The sequence below is a fragment of the Lissotriton helveticus genome, chromosome 1_1 (genome assembly GCF_964261635.1).
Source record: "Lissotriton helveticus chromosome 1_1, aLisHel1.1, whole genome shotgun sequence".
Classification (NCBI taxonomy): domain Eukaryota; kingdom Metazoa; phylum Chordata; class Amphibia; order Caudata; family Salamandridae; genus Lissotriton; species Lissotriton helveticus.
In genome coordinates, this window is record NC_136057.1 from 1,339,176,586 (window position 1) to 1,339,194,994 (window position 18,409).

At 46.6% G+C, this 18,409-nt stretch overlaps 1 protein-coding gene across 4 annotated transcripts in view; it reads right to left on the minus strand.

The window, feature by feature from the left end:
- Positions 1-18,409, minus strand: part of LOC144823810 (ultra-long-chain fatty acid omega-hydroxylase-like) — a 225,999-nt gene that overhangs the window by 95,293 nt on the left and 112,297 nt on the right. The window contains exons 1-3 of one of the 4 annotated variants that reach the window (XM_078682681.1): positions 10,371-10,500; positions 6,639-6,861; positions 3,398-3,542 (exon numbers count right to left, since the gene is read on the minus strand). In XM_078682681.1, the coding sequence (XP_078538807.1) occupies positions 3,398-3,542; positions 6,639-6,860 (367 nt within the window). In that variant the 5' untranslated portion in view covers position 6,861; positions 10,371-10,500. Of the gene's footprint in view, positions 1-3,397; positions 3,543-6,638; positions 6,862-8,704; positions 8,908-9,388; positions 9,554-10,370; positions 10,501-18,409 lie in introns of those variants that run through there. The other 3 variants (XM_078682689.1, XM_078682673.1, XM_078682666.1) reach the window with 3 other exon arrangements.

Here is an 18,409-nt window from a genome sequence, read left to right on the forward strand (position 1 = left end):
GCCAATGATGCTTTGGGCCTAGGACCAATGGTCCAAGACAAGAGAAAAATGTAATCAGGGGAGACACCTTAGGTCTCAGATAGATGGCAGAGAGTGGAAAGGGGCAAGATGGAGGAACATTTTTTCAATAAGGGGCACAGAAGACCACCACTGCGCAAGGCAGTCGATCTCATTACTGAAGTTGGTGCAATGGCACTCAGGCCCAGGAGTAAGAGGCCCACTGTATAACACTTAATACTGCCTTCATTTTTAAAAGACGATTGAAGGCTCACTTTTGTTCCTAGCATTAGAGGTGAGGGCACCCTTGCTGCAAAGTAGTGGGCAACATGCCGGAGCTCATTTTATTCTGAAAGGGAGAGAGAATCTGTTCCAAGATTGAAATGATGGCCGTGCATGGTGGTAAAGAGGTGAAACAGGCAGAGGACACAGTCTCCTACTCAAGGCTGCAGCTATCATTAGTTCAACAAGTGCTGTTGCATTGGGTCTCAGGAGTATGAGGGGCTCACAACACCCCAATTATCAGGAGTCATGTTATTGCGAGATATATTTAATCATATATAAGTCTCACATTTAAGGCCTGAATACGATATTGGATGGACTCACGTCCCCCGACATTGCCTAGGTCTCTGGACCGACCAACCTCCAGTCGGTGGTCTGAACACTGCCATTACAATGTGACCACAATTGTTCTTTTGGCATTTGTCACCCCGAGTGGGATGGGTATGCTCAGACCTGAGTCCCATGCTCTCCATGCCACTGGAGCCAAGCTGTCCTGATTGATGAGGGCTGAAAGCCCGAAACCGATCCTAGGATGCTTGTTTCCAGTCCAGGGAGGACCTGGCCTGGCAGCTCGGGCTGGACTGTTCCCATTGGGCGCAGGGTCAAGACTGATTTGCATTTGGCTGGGTCCAAACTGGAATGGCATGGTGAGCAAAAAAACGATGGATTTAGGCCCAGATCTCTGCACTGTGGTGAATGTATGACATTGTTCTGCATTCTGTCCATCAATTGTTCTTTTTGTATTTGAAGATATATCTACAGCATAGGTAGATATAGTGGAGTTAGGCAGAGAATATCTAGACTTACATTTCTGCGATACATTTTTTCAATATTTTATTCTTGATATGCTGTCCCAATGATATTCAATGGTCGATATTCGGGGTGCACACAATAAATAGCATATTAGAATCGGAGCAACTGCATATATATTTTATGAAACTTCACAAAACAATGTGCGTCTTTACGTATTCCATTATAAAACTAGTTGACAGAAGAACAAGTGGGTCATACTCACAAAGCTTAGTTATTTTAATTCTATCTCACTTCACAGATTTACTCACTTGTGCTCTGCATAAAGTTTTATACCAAAACCCTAAAAATGCAATTGTGCAGACTAGTCCAATATGCTATTTATTACCATTGTTGGGGGAGTGGAAGGGCACTATGACCCAGCAAGGACTTCACCTTATGAATCATGGCCCCCTTCCCACACTTAACAATAGAAACACAGCATGTTACACTCTGTGCATCAACATCCTGGGTCATGATAAACTTTCCACAACAATGATAAAAAAAATAGCATGTTACAGTCTGCACTTCGGTAAACGTTATGCCTTTTCGTTTGTATTTGTTTTTTCCTTCTTTTTTTTTTAAAAAAAAAAAGGAGGATTTAACCAAAATATGGATGTAATGGGTTAAGTAATTTGGTCCTCTATTACTGTCCTGGAGTGGAGAAGTGTGGCTCAATGATTAGAACGGCAGACCCTGATGCAGAGGTCTAGCCCGGGACCAGGGTTCAATTCCCCACCTCGGTGGGTCTTGGGCTCAAAAATTCCACGGACCTGATCATTCTCGCCTCGGTGCCTATTCCAATCATGGAGTCCCACTCTGCAACTCTTGGCAATAGCTTGCTTAATCTCCACAACGCTAAGGATGCCTGGCCTCCACCTTGGGGGTGCCCAGGAGTGGACACCTCACAGGGAAAGCCAGGATGGGTTCCACAGCAGTAATCGTACAAGCGCCTTGAGACCCTTGCGGGTGAGTAGTGCGCTATACAAGTATCAATTTTACTGTCCTAGGGTTCTGGTGACATCATAAACCACAATGCTGAAGGCTGAGTAGCTTGTACATGTCAAGAAACCTGCTGCTTTGCTGTGTTGAATATACACTCTGTCTTGGTTTGTACAAGGTGTACCCGACAATGGGCATTGATTGGAATTAGAATGTTCCATTTGTGTTTACCTTACATTAACAGAATGTAAACAATGGGCGAGGGTAAAGATCTGCAGAATGCTTTAGGTTTTTCTTTATCTAAATGCACAGTTATGCTTGGGGACTAATTAGTTGTAATTAGTTGCAGTGAGGGAAGGCTATTGGATGACATCTTTATTTCACAGGAATGATGCCATTTCTATGAAATTTGAAAAATATTTAATGGGTCTGACATCATCCCTATGAAACATGAGCTTTTATAGAACTGCATTTAGTGCAATGAATCACCCAACTATATGTATGTTGTATACATTAACTTTATTTCCAGCCTCTGTCGACATGCATAATATAAGAGTGGTACTGAAAGTGCCCTGTCTAAATGTCTGGGTATAGGTGGTATAATTGATATTGGAAATGTGTTTGATTTTTTGGGGGGCATCCGCACATTCAAATCAATTTGATTAAGGATTATGATGCTATCAGTGGCGGGCGGTGACCCTCAACACTGGAGAGGCGTTGGGGGAATCAAGAGACAAACACAGTGAGGGGCAAAAAGGTCATTAAATAAAAATAAAAAATTTACTTACCTGTGTTTCGCTCTGTGTGTTTTCAACTTTCTTCTGGCGTCATCATGACAGCAGCTCAAGGAGCCTCAGGCAGCCTCGTTCTGCAAATCCTAACGCTGCTCTCATGCTGCAGATGAGCAGCATGAGAGCAGCGCCTGGATTGGCTGAAGCTGGTTGCCTCGACGCTTCAGCAGGCACAGGAGGCCTGTGCCTTCTCTCCACCCAACTGTCTGAGACAGCTAGGTGGAGAGATTTACACTGCGCATGTCAGGCTGGCCGTCGCATGACAGCCGGCCAAAGTGACCTGCGTAGGTAAACTGGTGGAGTGAGCACCACTCATCTGCTGCCAGTCAGCAGCAATGCCCCGCCCCCAAACACGGCTGGGAGCAGTAAAAAATAAAACAGTAATTCATATTATTACCATTTTATTTTGCACTTTTGCTGCACTGGCAGCAGGGGGGCGACTCCCAAATGGGGGGGGGGGGGGGGCGACACTTAATGCAGTGCCTGTACTGTGCTGACACTTATCTGTAATTCTCGTGTAATTTCTGTTGCACACCAATGTTTATCAAAAGAGAGAGAGAGACAGAGAGTGAGTGATAGATTTGTGACACATATACCTGGAGCCTGGAGCACACATTTAATGTAATCAGGGTGAAAGATCCGCACGATGGGGAAGAAGAAGCTCAGCCACCAGGTGCAGATGTTTACATGGGTCTTCACGATGCCGTCGACCACTATCAAACCCTCCTCGGTGTTTGGAATCTACAACAGACACAGAGAAAGAATAAGACTGTTGAGTGATATCACAAGTCACTCCCTGCACTCTCATGTCCACTTGTAGGTTGCCTGCCATGAAGCTCCCATACCTTCTGATATATCCCTCAAAATGACTTTCAGCCTCTCCGACAATTTTCGAAACTTGCCTTTCACTTTATCCTCATGTTGGACTTTCTGTTAGCCAAACCACTTTTCCTCTCGAAGATGTCATTTTCCAGCCATCCCAACTTTGTGCCATATCCCAAACCCAATTTCCATCTCACTAGAGGTTCAAGACTTGACTTGCATTACAAATCAATGTCCAGTTTTGTGACACTGCTTATGCTTTTTCTGCCAAATATGGTTTCTTCTAGAATCCCCTGCTCACTGCTTCATCTCCATCCTTACAGGCCAAGGACGGGTGGAGGAGTTAGAACACGTGTTCCTTGAGAACACTCGAGGCAAGTGATGAGTAATTAGATCTTTTAAAACCTATCTTGGCTTCAGTTCAGCTAAGGTAATTGACGCAGTGTTCCTGTATGACTGACTCCGTTCCAGAGATGTCCTGATTCTTGTGCTACAGCAGTTCCAAGTATTCCTGAACTTGGCCTGTTCAGCGGCGTCTCCTTGTTTCTTGACCAGCAATGCTGAGGAGGAAACCCTTGTTTCTTGATTTCACACCGTCTCGCAGTGCACTGTTTCTCCCTGAGTCTGCATTGCTCAACCCTAAGGGCCAGATGTACGAAGCATTTTACCAGTCGCAAATGCATTTTGCCTTGTATACTAACTAACTTGTTACCGAATCACATTTGCTTTTGCAATTCGGTATTAGGAAGGAGCATGTTTAGGGTCTCCCTTCTTAATATCGAATATGGTATGTATGAACGTTTCGCAAATAGGAATGCAGTTGCCAAACATTCTCAGTTATGACCAACTTCATGTTGGTGGTAGCCCAATCGCAAACAGGAAGGGGTCCCTAAGGGATCTCTTCCCCTTTATGAATGTGGGCACCAACATTTTTTAAGAGCAGAAATGAAAAGGTAGCTTTTCATTTTTATTTTTTAAATGGATCCCATTTTCCTTTAAGGAAAACGGGCTTCTGTACAAAAAAAATATTGCTTTCTTTAAGGAGCAGTAACAGACATGGTGGTCTGCTGACCCCATCAGCCCACCAACCCTGTTATTGTAACCATTCACAATGGATTGCAAATTGCGACCTGTCTCATGAATATTAATGAGGCCGGTCCATTTATGACCCACTGCGAACCGCTAACAGTTTTAAACACACTGTTGTACATCACATTTTGCAATTTCCGAATAGCGAATCACTAAAATTCGCTATTAGGAAATCACAAACGTGATTTCGTACATCTGGCCCCATACCCTTGTTTTTTGAGATTCAATGGCTTTTAAGATGTTATTATTTTCTCAGTCCTTGCTTTCCCAGCCGTAGTCCTTGGTTCCCAGTTTCCCTGTCTGCTTCCTTCCTTTTCCTGTCCTCCTAGCTCCCAGTTTGCCAACATGCTTCCATACTATTAAATGCTGCTTTCATTACCAGTTCTCTAGTGTGATATGTTTGTGTACTTTCTTCCAAGTATTATCAATGCCTTTTCTTCTTTCCTGTTAGGCGCTATTCCTGTCTAGCTCCTTGTCTGTTGCGGCAATTAAGTTCCCACTCTTACTGTTCCCACCCTGCATGTTGCTTTCTGATCTCCAGGATGCATGTGCATAGTAGGGAACCTAGGGGCACATTATCAAGGGGGGGCTATAGGCACTTTTCGCCGGTTTAGCGGCCGTTTTCGGCCGCTAAGCGGCGAAAATTCTATCGCCCCATTATCAAGCTGTCGCTAACAGCAGTTAGCGACAGCTTGAAGGCAATAGCGAGCAGTTTGGGGCCCGCTTTGCATGTCAGCGATATTTATCGCTAATGACATGCAAAGTGGGCGTACCCAAACCGTTAGCGACTGAAAGCAGTCGAAAACGTCGCTATCGCCTATACACAAGGCTGGCGTAGCGATGGAAATATTCCCGCTATCGCCAAAAACTAACGCCTGCTCAGACCAGTTCTTAGCCATGTTATCCAATGGGGGGTGGATAACATGGCTAAGAGCATTTCGTCGCTAATGCGAGAATATCGCTATATTCTCAGCGATATTCTCGCATTACGCCGCTATCGCTGGATATTTTAGCACTATGGAGACAAACGTTGCTAATAGCATGTTTTCTCTGCTAAAATATCCAGCGATAGGCAGCGATAAAAAAAAAGTCGCTAAGCGCATTTTGCGATAATTTTCGCTAGTTGATAGTAATATGCCTCCTAGTGTTTCTCATCCACTGTGAATATTGTCTTACATTATCTTTCATAATATTGCTGAAGCTATCGGCATCATGACCTGCCCTCGTTCTTGTACTATATGTGGATATTTTGCAGGCACCATATATAATAGTAGGCGTGGAGTAGAAATTTCCTGAGCTTCTAGAGTCCTTTACCCCACTCCTTTTAGTATTAATATTGTGATCTGCTCTTTTCTTCCATATCCTGGTTGTTAGTATTCTGAATGCTGAATTGTCTCTTGAGTGTCTGTCTATATGATCTTTGACTTCCTCTGTTACTTTGTTCAGGCTCACTCATTGGATTCATCTTCTCCTCTGACCCCATGGATGATCTTGGGCAGTTCTGTTAACATTACTTTTGTTTGTGCCTCCCCTATCACCCATCCCTGACAGGCTCTGGTTAAAATGGGACCATCAAGATCAGGATTGTAGCCAGACTCTCAATGACAAGGAAATTAATGGTGAGGGTTATTTAAGTTTTTTAGTAGTGTTTCACCCATTTTGAATATCTGTGTCCCCAAACCCACCTGGAAAAAGCTGGCATACACAAGGAGCCCTCTTTTTTGTGGCTTGAGTGCTATTTAACATCCTCATGAAATGTGTGAAAGAAAGTAAGAGTTGCAATTGTTACTAAATTGTCCACAGAGCTGGTCACAAATACATAAAGTTCTTTAGAACCAAGCCATTCATCATATCCGCCTATGACCCTCCTTCGACCCATATATACCACGTTATAACCCTGAGAAAGGATGTCGCCTAGATCCATACCAGGCCCAGGTGTCCAAGCAGCCAGTTCCTGCGGGGAGGCTCTGGGAAGCACTCTAGGCGCTTGATGCAGTCTTTGCGCCAAACGATGAAGGTGTAGACTTGCATGAGGGCCCGGAAAAAGAGGAGCAGTAGAAGGAGGCACAGAGCTGAGACGAAGCAGGTCCGGAAGGAAGTCCATCCTAGGCGTAAAGCACCCAGAAGCCACTCCACCACTGGTTGCATCCTAGAAGAAGCACGTCAGGTGAATGAAGGGTGGTATAATTTATCAGTATTATCACCCAGAAATCCTCCCCTTGCTCACACTTTCTGATGGTGATTCGTCCTTTCACCACCTGCTTTCAAAAACAGATTAATGTTAATTTTAAAAAATCAAGCATTGGCAAAGCCAATAAGTCTCGCCTTTGATACCGGGTTCAGACTTCTTGTCCTTGCCAATGTTTTTTTTCCCAGGTGACCACCGAGCACGCACATGCTTTAATGGTTCTTTAATGTTTTATGAACAACCGTTACTAGAAGGCCACCATGCATTTGTGCGCATGTGCGGTGGCACCTTGTAATGGTTTGTCATAAATCATGCGAAAATACATTGTAAGACGACTGTTATGTACGTGCATGCCTGATAAGTCAACATTTTGCAACGATTTTTCTAATGCATTATAAAAAAACATTACAAGATGGCCATCGCCCATGTCAGATCATAGTGTCGGCATTGTGTGAGGGCCGCTGTGCATGTGCACTGAGACTCAGTCGCCATTTTGAAAGGATTTTTTTTTCATTCCACAAGGGAAGACAACGCTATTGTCTTTGCCAGTGCGTGTAATGATATTCAAAATGCATTGGCAAACTCAATAGAACAAGTAACAGAGTGCATCAGAACAGGTGAGGAGGCACCCTTCATCACTGTGGGGCAGATAAGGCACAGAGACAACGAAGGGGAACAGGGGAGAGGATTATTTATTTTATTACCTCAGGGCACTACTTAAAGCCCTGCCTGCCTCAGCACAAAAACCAATTTAGAATACCAATGGCAAAACCATGTAAACTTCCACGAAAGGCAAGGGCTTTAAGAACAGTCCACAGTCCAGCGACGGAAGGGGCTGACCAAATGCACACTCTCTGTCCCGTATATATATATGTAGTAGTGTATCGGTAACATGAGGCCTCCAACAAACAGCCATAGTCGGTCTAGAGCAATAAATAAGGGCTCATTGGCGGTTCTCATGCACGTGAACAGGTCAGAAAGAGTTTGCCTTCCTGACTGTCCATCTTGGCATCATTAAATCATCTCCTAGCCACATTCATGTTGTTCCATAAGCCCTTACTAGAATTTTCTTTAAATTAGCCTCTCTTGCCTTGAACTTGATTTCTGAGAATGCTCTCAGCACACTCAAACTGCTTTAGAAGGACAGTTTCTAAAACAATTGTAGCATCCATGCCAGAGCCCTGTGAGTGGGCCCTTCCAGTGAGCTGTCTGCGTGGTCTGGGGCTGGTCAGGGCATTCATGTGGTCAGACTGACCTTGTTGTTGCAAGTCATCTAATCTATGGCATTCATTAGCAAAGCCAGCACATGGTATGAATATAGAAAAAGAATAAACAAAAAATATTCCATACCATTAAAAGTGTGTCAAAGTCAAATGGACAAAAATGGAGCAAAGGGTAACATGTGGGACAGTGCCATCTTATATGGTAATATTCCACAACCCGACCCTATGTATTCTATTCATAGAGTCCATATGTCGTTTTAAGTGCCTGGAGGTGGTATACTGATCAGTGTACACACACTCTCATACTCTGATTGTAAATAACAATGTAGCTGCTGTCATCATCTCTAGACAACCCGGATCAAGGATTCCTAGCGCCCACTTGCGTCCCCTCTGGCTCATGGCCAACGCGTGCAGCTGGTGGTGCCAGTCTAGTGCCAACACTGATGTTGCCCACTTTCTGCCTTCTCCAACATGGCTGCCTCCCCTCGACCTACAGTGAGTACTTCCCTTAAAGTTACTGAACAAAAGCAAACTGAGGCTCAGCTCCTGTGTAACAATAGAACATAAACAAGACAGCTTACCTCGTCATCACGCCTCTGACTGCCAAATATGATCCGGGGCTTTGTATGCGTGTGGGCAAGGGCTAAGTAATTTCATGTGCCCTTAAGTATTTAAATCACGCAGCTGGAATTAATTAGCACATATAGAGTGTCTGAAGCTATTTTCTTTAAGTGCGTCTCCAACAAATTTCGAAATACCCTCTTTGCATCTCGCCCTTCAATGTTTGCAACATTCTGGCTTCCTTCCTGCTTTTTCTCTTCTTTGACTCACACTTGTGGTGTTTTTTTTGTCTTGGCCAGTGCATGTCTTAACTCTTTCCACCCAATGCGTTGCCTTTTCTGCAATACGATGCTTCCCCCCACCCAACTCCACCCTTTATCCTTTGTCTCATTAACTTCAAACCATCGCTCGTACCTACAACCTGAACCCAGTCCCCTTCTAAAGCACCCCCTGCCACCATCTCTCTCTCTCTCTCTCTCTCTCTTTCTCGTTCTCTCCCAAAAAACCCATCCCCCTCTAGAATGCTAAATTTGCTTTCAGAACCTGCCACCGACATTTCATTGTAGGACACGTTTCCTGTCTCGGCACTAAATCGTGGATAAGATGACAGATAGAGTTTAAAGCTTGGGCAAATTGGGCAACTGCCCAGTACCCCCACCATGCAAGCTCATCCGCCCTACCCGCCCTGGGAAAAGTGAACTTACTCTCAATGTCGCCTCTACTTCGGCATCTCAACCTCTCTGCTATTCTCTGCATACCTCTGACTCAGGCTCCTTTTACATTTCTTAAGGATTTCTTGGCGCCTCAGTCAAGGCATATTTCAGCTGTTTTTTTCAGCGACCACAGTTTCCCGAAAGTTTATTTGGAACCATACAGGCTTGGGTCTCACAAAAAATGCATAATAAAAGTTCAAGTTGTACCGCGCAGGGATCTCAAAAGTATGTCTTGCCCAGGGTCCAAAATTCCTTAAGATGCCACCAGGGAGGATACAAGACTTTGACCATTCTAGCTCCAAGCAGGAGGCATTTTGTGTAAGGAGCTGCGGCTGGCTGGAGACTGCGGGCTTTGCAAAGAGTTAACAGTATGTATGTTTGCTGCGGTGGGCGTACAACTCTCTGGTGTCCACAGATGTGACTCTGGGTCCGTGGGAGTAACTACGTGGGGCTTCCAGAACAGATGTGTCAGGGTAGAAGCATCGCAGCGCTCTTTCCCTTCCCCAAACCCACCTCTCTTTCTTCTACACCGTCTCAGCCTCCTTTGCTCTTTTCTTTCCTCCTCCCTTTGTGTTTTTTCTCTTTCTCTCTATCTTCACTCATTGTTTGTCATCTCACTATTTCACCCTCTGCACTCCTTCAGACGCTCACGTTTTCACTTCCTCCGTCTTCGTGTCTATAACTCTTTCCCCTCTCCTGTCCAACCTCTCTCCCCCCCACTAAAACAAGTTAAACGTTAGATTGTTTTGATAAGAAAATAACTCGACTTCCTTGCACACTTAAACAGTCACTACTAGACTAAATTCACACTCTCTTAGTTCACAGTCTCTTAATTTGAAATCGAGAGCCTTTGCAGCGCTTTGAACTCTGCTAACTATAAAAGTCGGCACTATAAAAGCCTCTGGATATAGAAATAAACATGGCGGCGGACTGGCAGCATCCCCAGCTGTGGACGAGCCTGCACCTCGCTTACCTGAGGCTTGCAGCAACCAGGAAGGGGAACTGGCGGCGACGAGGCTGCTCTGACTTCTTAAGACGTGGGTGGGTCACGTGACTGCACTGAGGCAACACTTTATGGCTAAAGGGAAGCCGTGGTTGCTTCACTTCGGGGTGTCCTTAGGGTACAGCCCCCCAATGTTGCAACCAAGAGTTATACGCTTTAGTGAGTGTTCATTGGTTTATGAGGGCTTGAAGATGAGGCTGCCGAAAGCTCTTGAAATGCGGCCAACCCTAGAAATGCATGACTAATGCTCTTCTCCAGGAATCCCGGCAGGGTTCCCCAAACCGGTCCTGGAGGGCCGGATCCATGCCAGATTTTTAAAATAACTACATGTATCTAAATGGGAATATGCACAAAATCTGGCATGGATCCGGGCCTCCAGGACCGGTTTGGAGAACCCTGCGTGAGGCGCTACAATCTGCTTAGGGTGCGTTGTCATGTAGAGGCCAGGCAGAGGAGGTACTAGGTAAATGAGGTACATTTCTCAATCACTTTACGATTTGCGACCATCAGACACCCATTCTATTGGCCTAACATGCTTTTGTGGTGACCATGGAGTATTTATTGAATATATGTGCTTCCTGGGTGCCGCTCGAAGCCGTGTTCAAAGGGAGGCTGTTCTGTTCTGTCCACCTGTTCATTGGAGACTATGCCGTACTGTAACCGGACCCTGTTTGTGGGATTGTGCCGACCAGGACTGTCATCTCGGGACCAGCGAGGGAGAGGGTCTGCGAGTCCCAGGAGACTGTGCGTGCAGGTGATCACACGCACCTGCGACTCTTCCTGCCTCCCTCCCCCTCCACGCAGTTAACTACGGCTTGCGGCCCCCGCTCCGCGGGAGACGCTCGAAGCCGTGTTCAAAGGGAGGCTGTTCTGTTCTGTCCATCTGTTCATTGGAGACTTTGCCGTACTGTAACCGGACCCTGTTTGTGGTATTGTGCCGACCAGGACTGTCATCTCGGGACCAGCGAGGGAGCGGGACTGCGAGTCCCAGGAGACTGTGCGTGCAGGTGATCACCTGCGACTCTTCCCACCTCCCTCCCCCTCCACGCAGTTAACAACGGCTCGGGGCCCCCGCTCCGCGGGGGCCGCTCGAAGCCGTGTTCAAAGGGAGGCTGTTCTGTTCTGTCCACCTGTTCATTGGAGACTTTGCTGTACTGTAACCGGACCATGTTTGTGGGATTGTGCTGACCAGGACTGTCATCTCGGGACCAGCGAGGGAGCGGGACTGCGAGTACCAGGAGACTGTGCGCGCAGGTGATCACACGCACCTGCGACTCTTCCCGCCTCCCTCCCCCTCCACGCAGTTAACTACGGCTCGCGGCCCCCGCTCTGCAGAGGCCACTCAAAGCTGTGTTCAAAGGGAGGCTGTTCTGTTCTGTCCATTGGAGACTTTGCCATACTGTAACCGGACCCTGTTTGTGGGATTGTGCCGACCAGGACTGTCATCTCGGGACCAGCGAGGGAGCAGGACTGCGAGTCCCAGGAGACTGTGCGTGCAGGTGATCACACACACCTGTGACTCTTCCCGCCTCCCTCCCCCTCCACGCAGTTAACTACGGCTCGCGGCCCCCGCTCCGCGGGAGCCGCTCGAAGCCGTGTTCAAAGGGAGGCTGTTCTGTTCTGTCCACCTGTTAATTGGAGACTTTGCCGTACTGTAATCGGACCCTGTTTGTGGGATTGTGCCGACCAGGACTGTCATCTCAGGACCAGCGAGGGAGCGGGACTGCGAGTCCCAGGAGACTGTGCGTGCAGGTGATCACACGCACCTGCGACTCTTCCTGCCTCCCTCCCCCTCCACGCAGTTAACTACAGCTCGCGGCCCCCGCTCCGCAGGAGCCGCTCGAAGCCGTGTTCAAAGGGAGGCTGTTCTGTTCTGTCCACCTGTTCATTGGAGACTTTGCCATACTGTAACCGGACCATGTTTGTGGGATTGTGCCGACTGTCAGGGACTGTCCGGGACTATGTGGGGAACACAGTCAGGGACCTGGGCAAGGACAGGGCAGAAAACGTATACAGCAAAAAAAGTACAGCGCTGCCCAGGATCATGCAGGGAGTTAGGGGAGAAAGAGTGATCCAAAGGGGAAGCCTGTACAAGTGAACAAAATGGGTAAGACATAGAAAGGAAGGGCACTCACAAAGCAATTTAGCATTCAGAATAACTACACCCAGGACAAATGTGCAAGATATATATATGAAACAACTTTAACAATAAAGGGGGGTGTGGGGTAAAGCACTCAGGAGCTCCACACAGTAAGACTGAAGCTCAGTAAGTTTCTTACCCACAGTTGCTGTTACAGATACTGACTGCAAATACCCACATGTAGGATATGCATGCAAAAGCAGGGTCTGTGGAGCTTATACCTATGGTGATGTTATAAATATAACTCAAAGACAATACTCACAGTGAACAAGAAACACCACCTAGGTAGTCAGCTGTGCCCACGGATCCTGGCGATCAAACAGGAACACGCAAGGCAGTAACAGCAAGGGGGTAGAACTAAACACAAGCACAATGGACAAGGAGCTTGCAAGGAAGAGTGCTTAACAGGAAAGGAAGGAAATCACAGGGCACACTTGGCAGAAAGCAGGTAACAAACATACAAGGCAACAGAAGCAAAACAGCAGAATAGAAAGACAGCAAACTAGGAACTGGAATCAAGGAATTGGGAAGAAAGGCAGGGACTGGAGAGGGATATACAGAAGGGGAGGCTACAGGGGTATACTAGAATAGTGCAGGTTAAAGAATCAAGAAAACAAAGAAGCATAGAAGGCAGTGCTGGGACAGGAACAAGAAGTGAGCTAAGGCTCAGGAGTCAAGGCAGCACTGCAGGCAGTGCAGGTTCAGGAACAGGGAAATTACTAAAGCTCAGGAGTCAAGGTAGCACTACATGAGTGCTAGTTCAAGAAACAGGACATAGCTACAGCTCAGGAGTCAAGAGAGCACTGCAAGCAGTGCACATCAGGAACAAGAAAGAGCTGAAGCCCAGGAACAAAGAATAACTATAGCTCAGGAACTCAGGAAACAAGAGCACTGCAGGCAGTGCTAATTCAGGCACAAGGAATAGCTATAGCTCAGGAACGCAGGAAACAAGGTAGCACTGCAAACAGTGCTAATTCAGGAGAAGGGAAACTGCTACAGTTCAGGAACTAGGAATACTAAAGCTCAGGGGTCAGGGTAGCACTGCAGGCAGCGCTAATTCAGGAACAAGGAAAACGACAGCAGGTCAGGAACAAGGCATAACTAAATCTCAGGAAACAAGAACAGCAAAAGCTCAGGGGGCACTGGGAACAAGGATCGGTCTCACCGGTAAACAGCTACAATGACCAACCTTGGTCTGAAGGGAGCAGGGGCTTAAAAGAGCTCACAGTAATCATATGCATCAGGTGTGAGCAGGCTAGCAGCAACCAGCCACAGGTGAGCTGAATTCCTCCACCCATCCTTGGCCTGCAGGGGTGGAGACAAAGCAGTGAACAGGGAATTCTGGGTAATGGAGTTTCAGGCATGAATAGGCTGGCTTCCTTTATAAGCAGGCTGGCTTTCACAAAACCCGGCATGGATTGGGAATGGATGTCAATTCCCAATAAGTGTCCAAATGCCTGGAAGTCAGGTATGCATACAGGTGAGTGTCTGGAGGCATATTAGAACACTGGAACGCCCCACAATTCAGCCCCCTGGTGGTGGGCACGAGAGCACAGGGAGCGAATCGTGACAGTACTCTCCCTCCAAAGACCGTCTCCCGGAGTCTGGAACTAGATCCAAAGCCTTTGCTCATAAGAATTAAGTCCATTTCCATCATAGATGCAGTGCATGCTATCAGTGGACTGAAGGTACATTTTGATGTTCTGGAGGGTTGTATAATTGTCTGAAAATAAGCAGCAACATCCAAAGCAGAACTTTGAGGAAGGAAGCACTCTGATGCAGGAGGCAGAATAGAATGCAGATCTGAAGAGTCCAAATCCAGAAACAGGGGCTTAGAAGCCTGAATTAAAGGTGTTTGAAGTCCTGATGATGGCAGGCGAGAGTAGCACTCTGAAAACAAATTAAGATGGACTGTAGGGTCAAAAGCAGACAATGGATTGGCAGGAGAGACAGAGGTCAAAGGCAAAGTGGCTGAAGACAAAGGAGGCAACGAGAAGCAGACCTGAGGCTCTGGCCCTGGATGAAGACACACAGAAGACTCACATGCAGGTGTCTTTGGAAGCAAGTATGCAGGAGACCCAGGCTCTGGAGGCTTACATGTTGAGAGTTTTGTCTCTGATGCTGGAGATTCAGTCTCTGAATGTATATGTGCTGAGACCTCTGGAAGCACAGGGTCAAAAAGTAGGCAAGATAGAGGGTCAAGACCAGAAGGCAGGGAGCCTGGAAGCTCTGGTGCAGAGGGCAGGGAGCCTGGAAGCTCTGGAGCAGAGGGCAGGGAGCCTGGAGGTTCTGGTGCTGGAGGCAGGCGGCCTGCAGGTTCTGGTGCTGGAGGCAGGCGGCCTGCAGGTTCTGGTGCTGGAGGCAGGCGGCCTGCAGGTTCTGGTGCTGTAGACATGCTCTTTGGAAGCTCTGGCTCCATAAACAGGCTTTTAGGAGGTGCCGGCTCTATAAGCAAATTGGTTGGAGGCTCCGTAGGCAGGCAGACTGCAGGCTGAAGTTCTGTAGATAGGCCGGCTGAGGACTCAGGCTCCGAAGGAAGGTAGTCTGGAGGCCCTGGTAATGATGGCAGGAAGGCTGCATGCTCGGGCTCAGATGGCAGGAAGGCTGCATGCTCGGGCTCAGATGGCAGGAAGGCTGCATGCTCGGGCTTAGATGGCAGGAAGGCTGCAGGCTGAAGTTCAGGAGGCAGCAGGCAGGCTGAGGACTCTGAAGACTCTGAAAGCAGACAAGCTGATGGCAGAGAGGCACAAGGATGACATTCTTTAAATTCTGGGAATGGCGATTGCCCATGAACATCCCTATTGTCAATAGTGAAATCTTCACAGTTCCTTGGCTCATTAAAACACACTGACGTCCTTTCCTTGGGATGGCTTAGAATAGTGCTTTTCTTAGAGTCTCTGATGACCAGACTTCCTTTACCATTTGGCAGTGCACAACTCTTAGTCCGAGGAAATAGGCCAGAGAATACTTGGTCATGGGAGGTCTTTTCATTTTCTGCAGCATTACAAGGTGGTACAAATGCATCGGAGCATAAAGCATTATCTTTTCGTGACTTTTCCATTTGTGTTGTGCTTGAAGGCAAGGGAGAGAACAAGGACTCAGGAGTTTGTATCTTCTCAGCAAGGAGGTTGACTTGAGTCGCAGCAGTTATATCAAGAGTGTCGTCTGAGTCACAGGATATTGTCACATCAGGGATTATGTGTGTCACTGGTTCAGGTTTTGTCTGTATGTCAATGTCCTGTGTATGGGTTATCTCGGAGACAGAACTGACCTCACTACCTGGAAAAGAAAGCAACAAGATGTTTTTTGTTTTTCCTGGCATTTGGGGTTCCTGAAAAGTGGAATCTGAGTTATCAGCCACAGTATTATTTACACAATTACTGGACCAGTTCTGAGGGGAATGCAACAGAGAGCGCAAGGTTTCATTCTCCATTTCTAAGGAGGTTAACATAGAGGTGGAAAAGTGGTCTTGTACAGGGGTTTTAGATTTCCACTTGAACTCTGGGTTATAATTTTTTAACAGAGTCTGAAACATTTTATTCTCTTGTTGTAATTCAGGAATCTTGGATGAAAACATATGCTGTGAGAACTGCAGATCTTTCTCTACAAGGACAGTGGTAGACTTGGCAACTTCACAAGCAACAGAGCTATACCTTGGATTTTGTTCAAAGTGTCTATTAGCCTCCTGTGTTCCAGTAGGCCTTTTCTCTCTTTTGTTGAGCTGATTATTGTTTACTTTGAATGTGGTATCAAACAAGGTCCTTTTATGATCCGGGACTGTGATCTTTACTGGCCTACGAGACTGCGTAATATCATTTGAATGGAGAACAGAGGTTATATAATGAATCTGCTCGTTCTTTGGCTGCTGTGTGGTTAAACATGCTTTAACTGGGGTCATTGAACTACCAGTTTGGCAAGATGCTGAAAAATACTGTGTCTGGAAATTGTCTTCAAAGAAAACATTGTCTTGACAGGGGTCTCTGAGTTACAAGCTTCAGGAAAATGTCCCCTAATAGTACCACTCTCTAAATTACTATATTGTCTTTCTGCTGCAAACAAGGTTTGCAGAAATTCGTTTTCATCCTGTAGGTCACAGGCTGACATCAGGTGAGGTTCAGGGTTACAGATGGAATGAAAATCTAAAATAGAAGGATCAGCCAACCACAAGGAATAATATTCAGACCGTAAGAGTCTGTTATGTTCAATGAATCGATCTCTAGAGTCTAAGGACTTTCTACTAGGTTGTATAGAACTGCGCTGCCTTGGCAATGGATGTATGCCATCATACGCAGACTTTCTGGTTCTGATGCTAAACATCTTGACAATAACTGACAGGGTGGGTTTTAAAAAAAAAGTTTGCTAACTGAATGCAAAGAAACCTCACAAGTGACCCTGGAAATGTGGGTTGGTCATTCTGTCAGGGACTGTCCGGGACTATGTGGGGAACACAGTCAGGGACTTGGGCAAGGACTGGGCAGAAAACGTATACAGCAAGAAGAGTACAGCGCTGCCCAGGATCATGCAGGGAGTTAGGGGAGAAAGAGGGATCCAAAGGGGAAGCCTGTACAAGTGAACAAAATGGTTAAGACATAGAAAGGAAGGGCACTCACAAAGCAATTTAGCATTCAGAATAACTACACCCAGGACAAATGTGCAAGATATATATATGAAACAACATTAACAATAAAGGGGGGTGTGGGGTAAAGCACTCAGGACTCCACACAGTAAGGCTGAAGCTCAGTAAGTTTCTTACCCACAGTTGCTGTTACAGATACTGACTGCAAATACCCACATGTAGGATATGCATGCAAAAGCAGGGTCTGTGGAGCTTATACCTATGGTGATGTTATAAATATAACTCAAAGACAATACTCACAGTGAACAAGAAACACCACCTAGGTAGTCATCTGTGCCCACGGATCCTGGCGATCAAACAGGAACACGCAAGGCAGTAACAGCAAGGGGGTAGAACTAAACACAAGCACAATGGACAAGGAGCTTGCAAGGAGGAGCGCTTAACAGGAAAGGAAGGAAATCACAGGGCACACTTGGCAGAAAGCAGGTAACAAACATACAAGGCAACAGAAGCAAAACAGCAGAATAGAAAGACAGCAAACTAGGAACTGGAATCAAGGAATTGGGACGAAAGGCAGGGACTGGAGAGGGATATACAGAAGGGGAGGCTACAGGGGTATACTAGAATAGTGCAGGTTAAAGAATCAAGAAAACAAAGAAGCATAGAAGGCAGTGCTGGGGCAGGAACAAGAAGTGAGCTAAGGCTCAGGAGTCAAGGCAGCACTGCAGGCAGTGCAGGTTCAGGAACAGGGAAATTACTAAAGCTCAGGAGTCAAGGTAGCACTACATGAGTGCTAGTTCAAGAAACAGGACATAGCTACAGCTCAGGAGTCAAGAGAGCACTGCAAGCAGTGCACATCAGGAACAAGAAAGAGCTGAAGCCCAGGAACAAAGAATAACTATAGCTCAGGAACTCAGGAAACAAGAGCACTGCAGGCAGTGCTAATTCAGGCACAAGGAATAGCTATAGCTCAGGAACGCAGGAAACAAGGTAGCACTGCAAACAGTGCTACTTCAGGATAAGGGAAACTGCTGCAGTTCAGGAACTAGGAATACTAAAGCTCAGGGGTCAGGGTAGCACTGCAGGCAGCGCTAATTCAGGAACAAGGAAAACAGCAGCAGGTCAGGAACAAGGCATAACTAAAGCTCAGCAAACAAGAACAGCAAAAGCTCAGGGAGCACTGGAAACAAGGATCGGTCTCACCGGTAAACAGCTACAATGACCAACCTTGGTCTGAAGGGAGCTGGGGCTTAAAAGAGCTCACAGTAATCATATGCATCAGGTGTGAGCAGG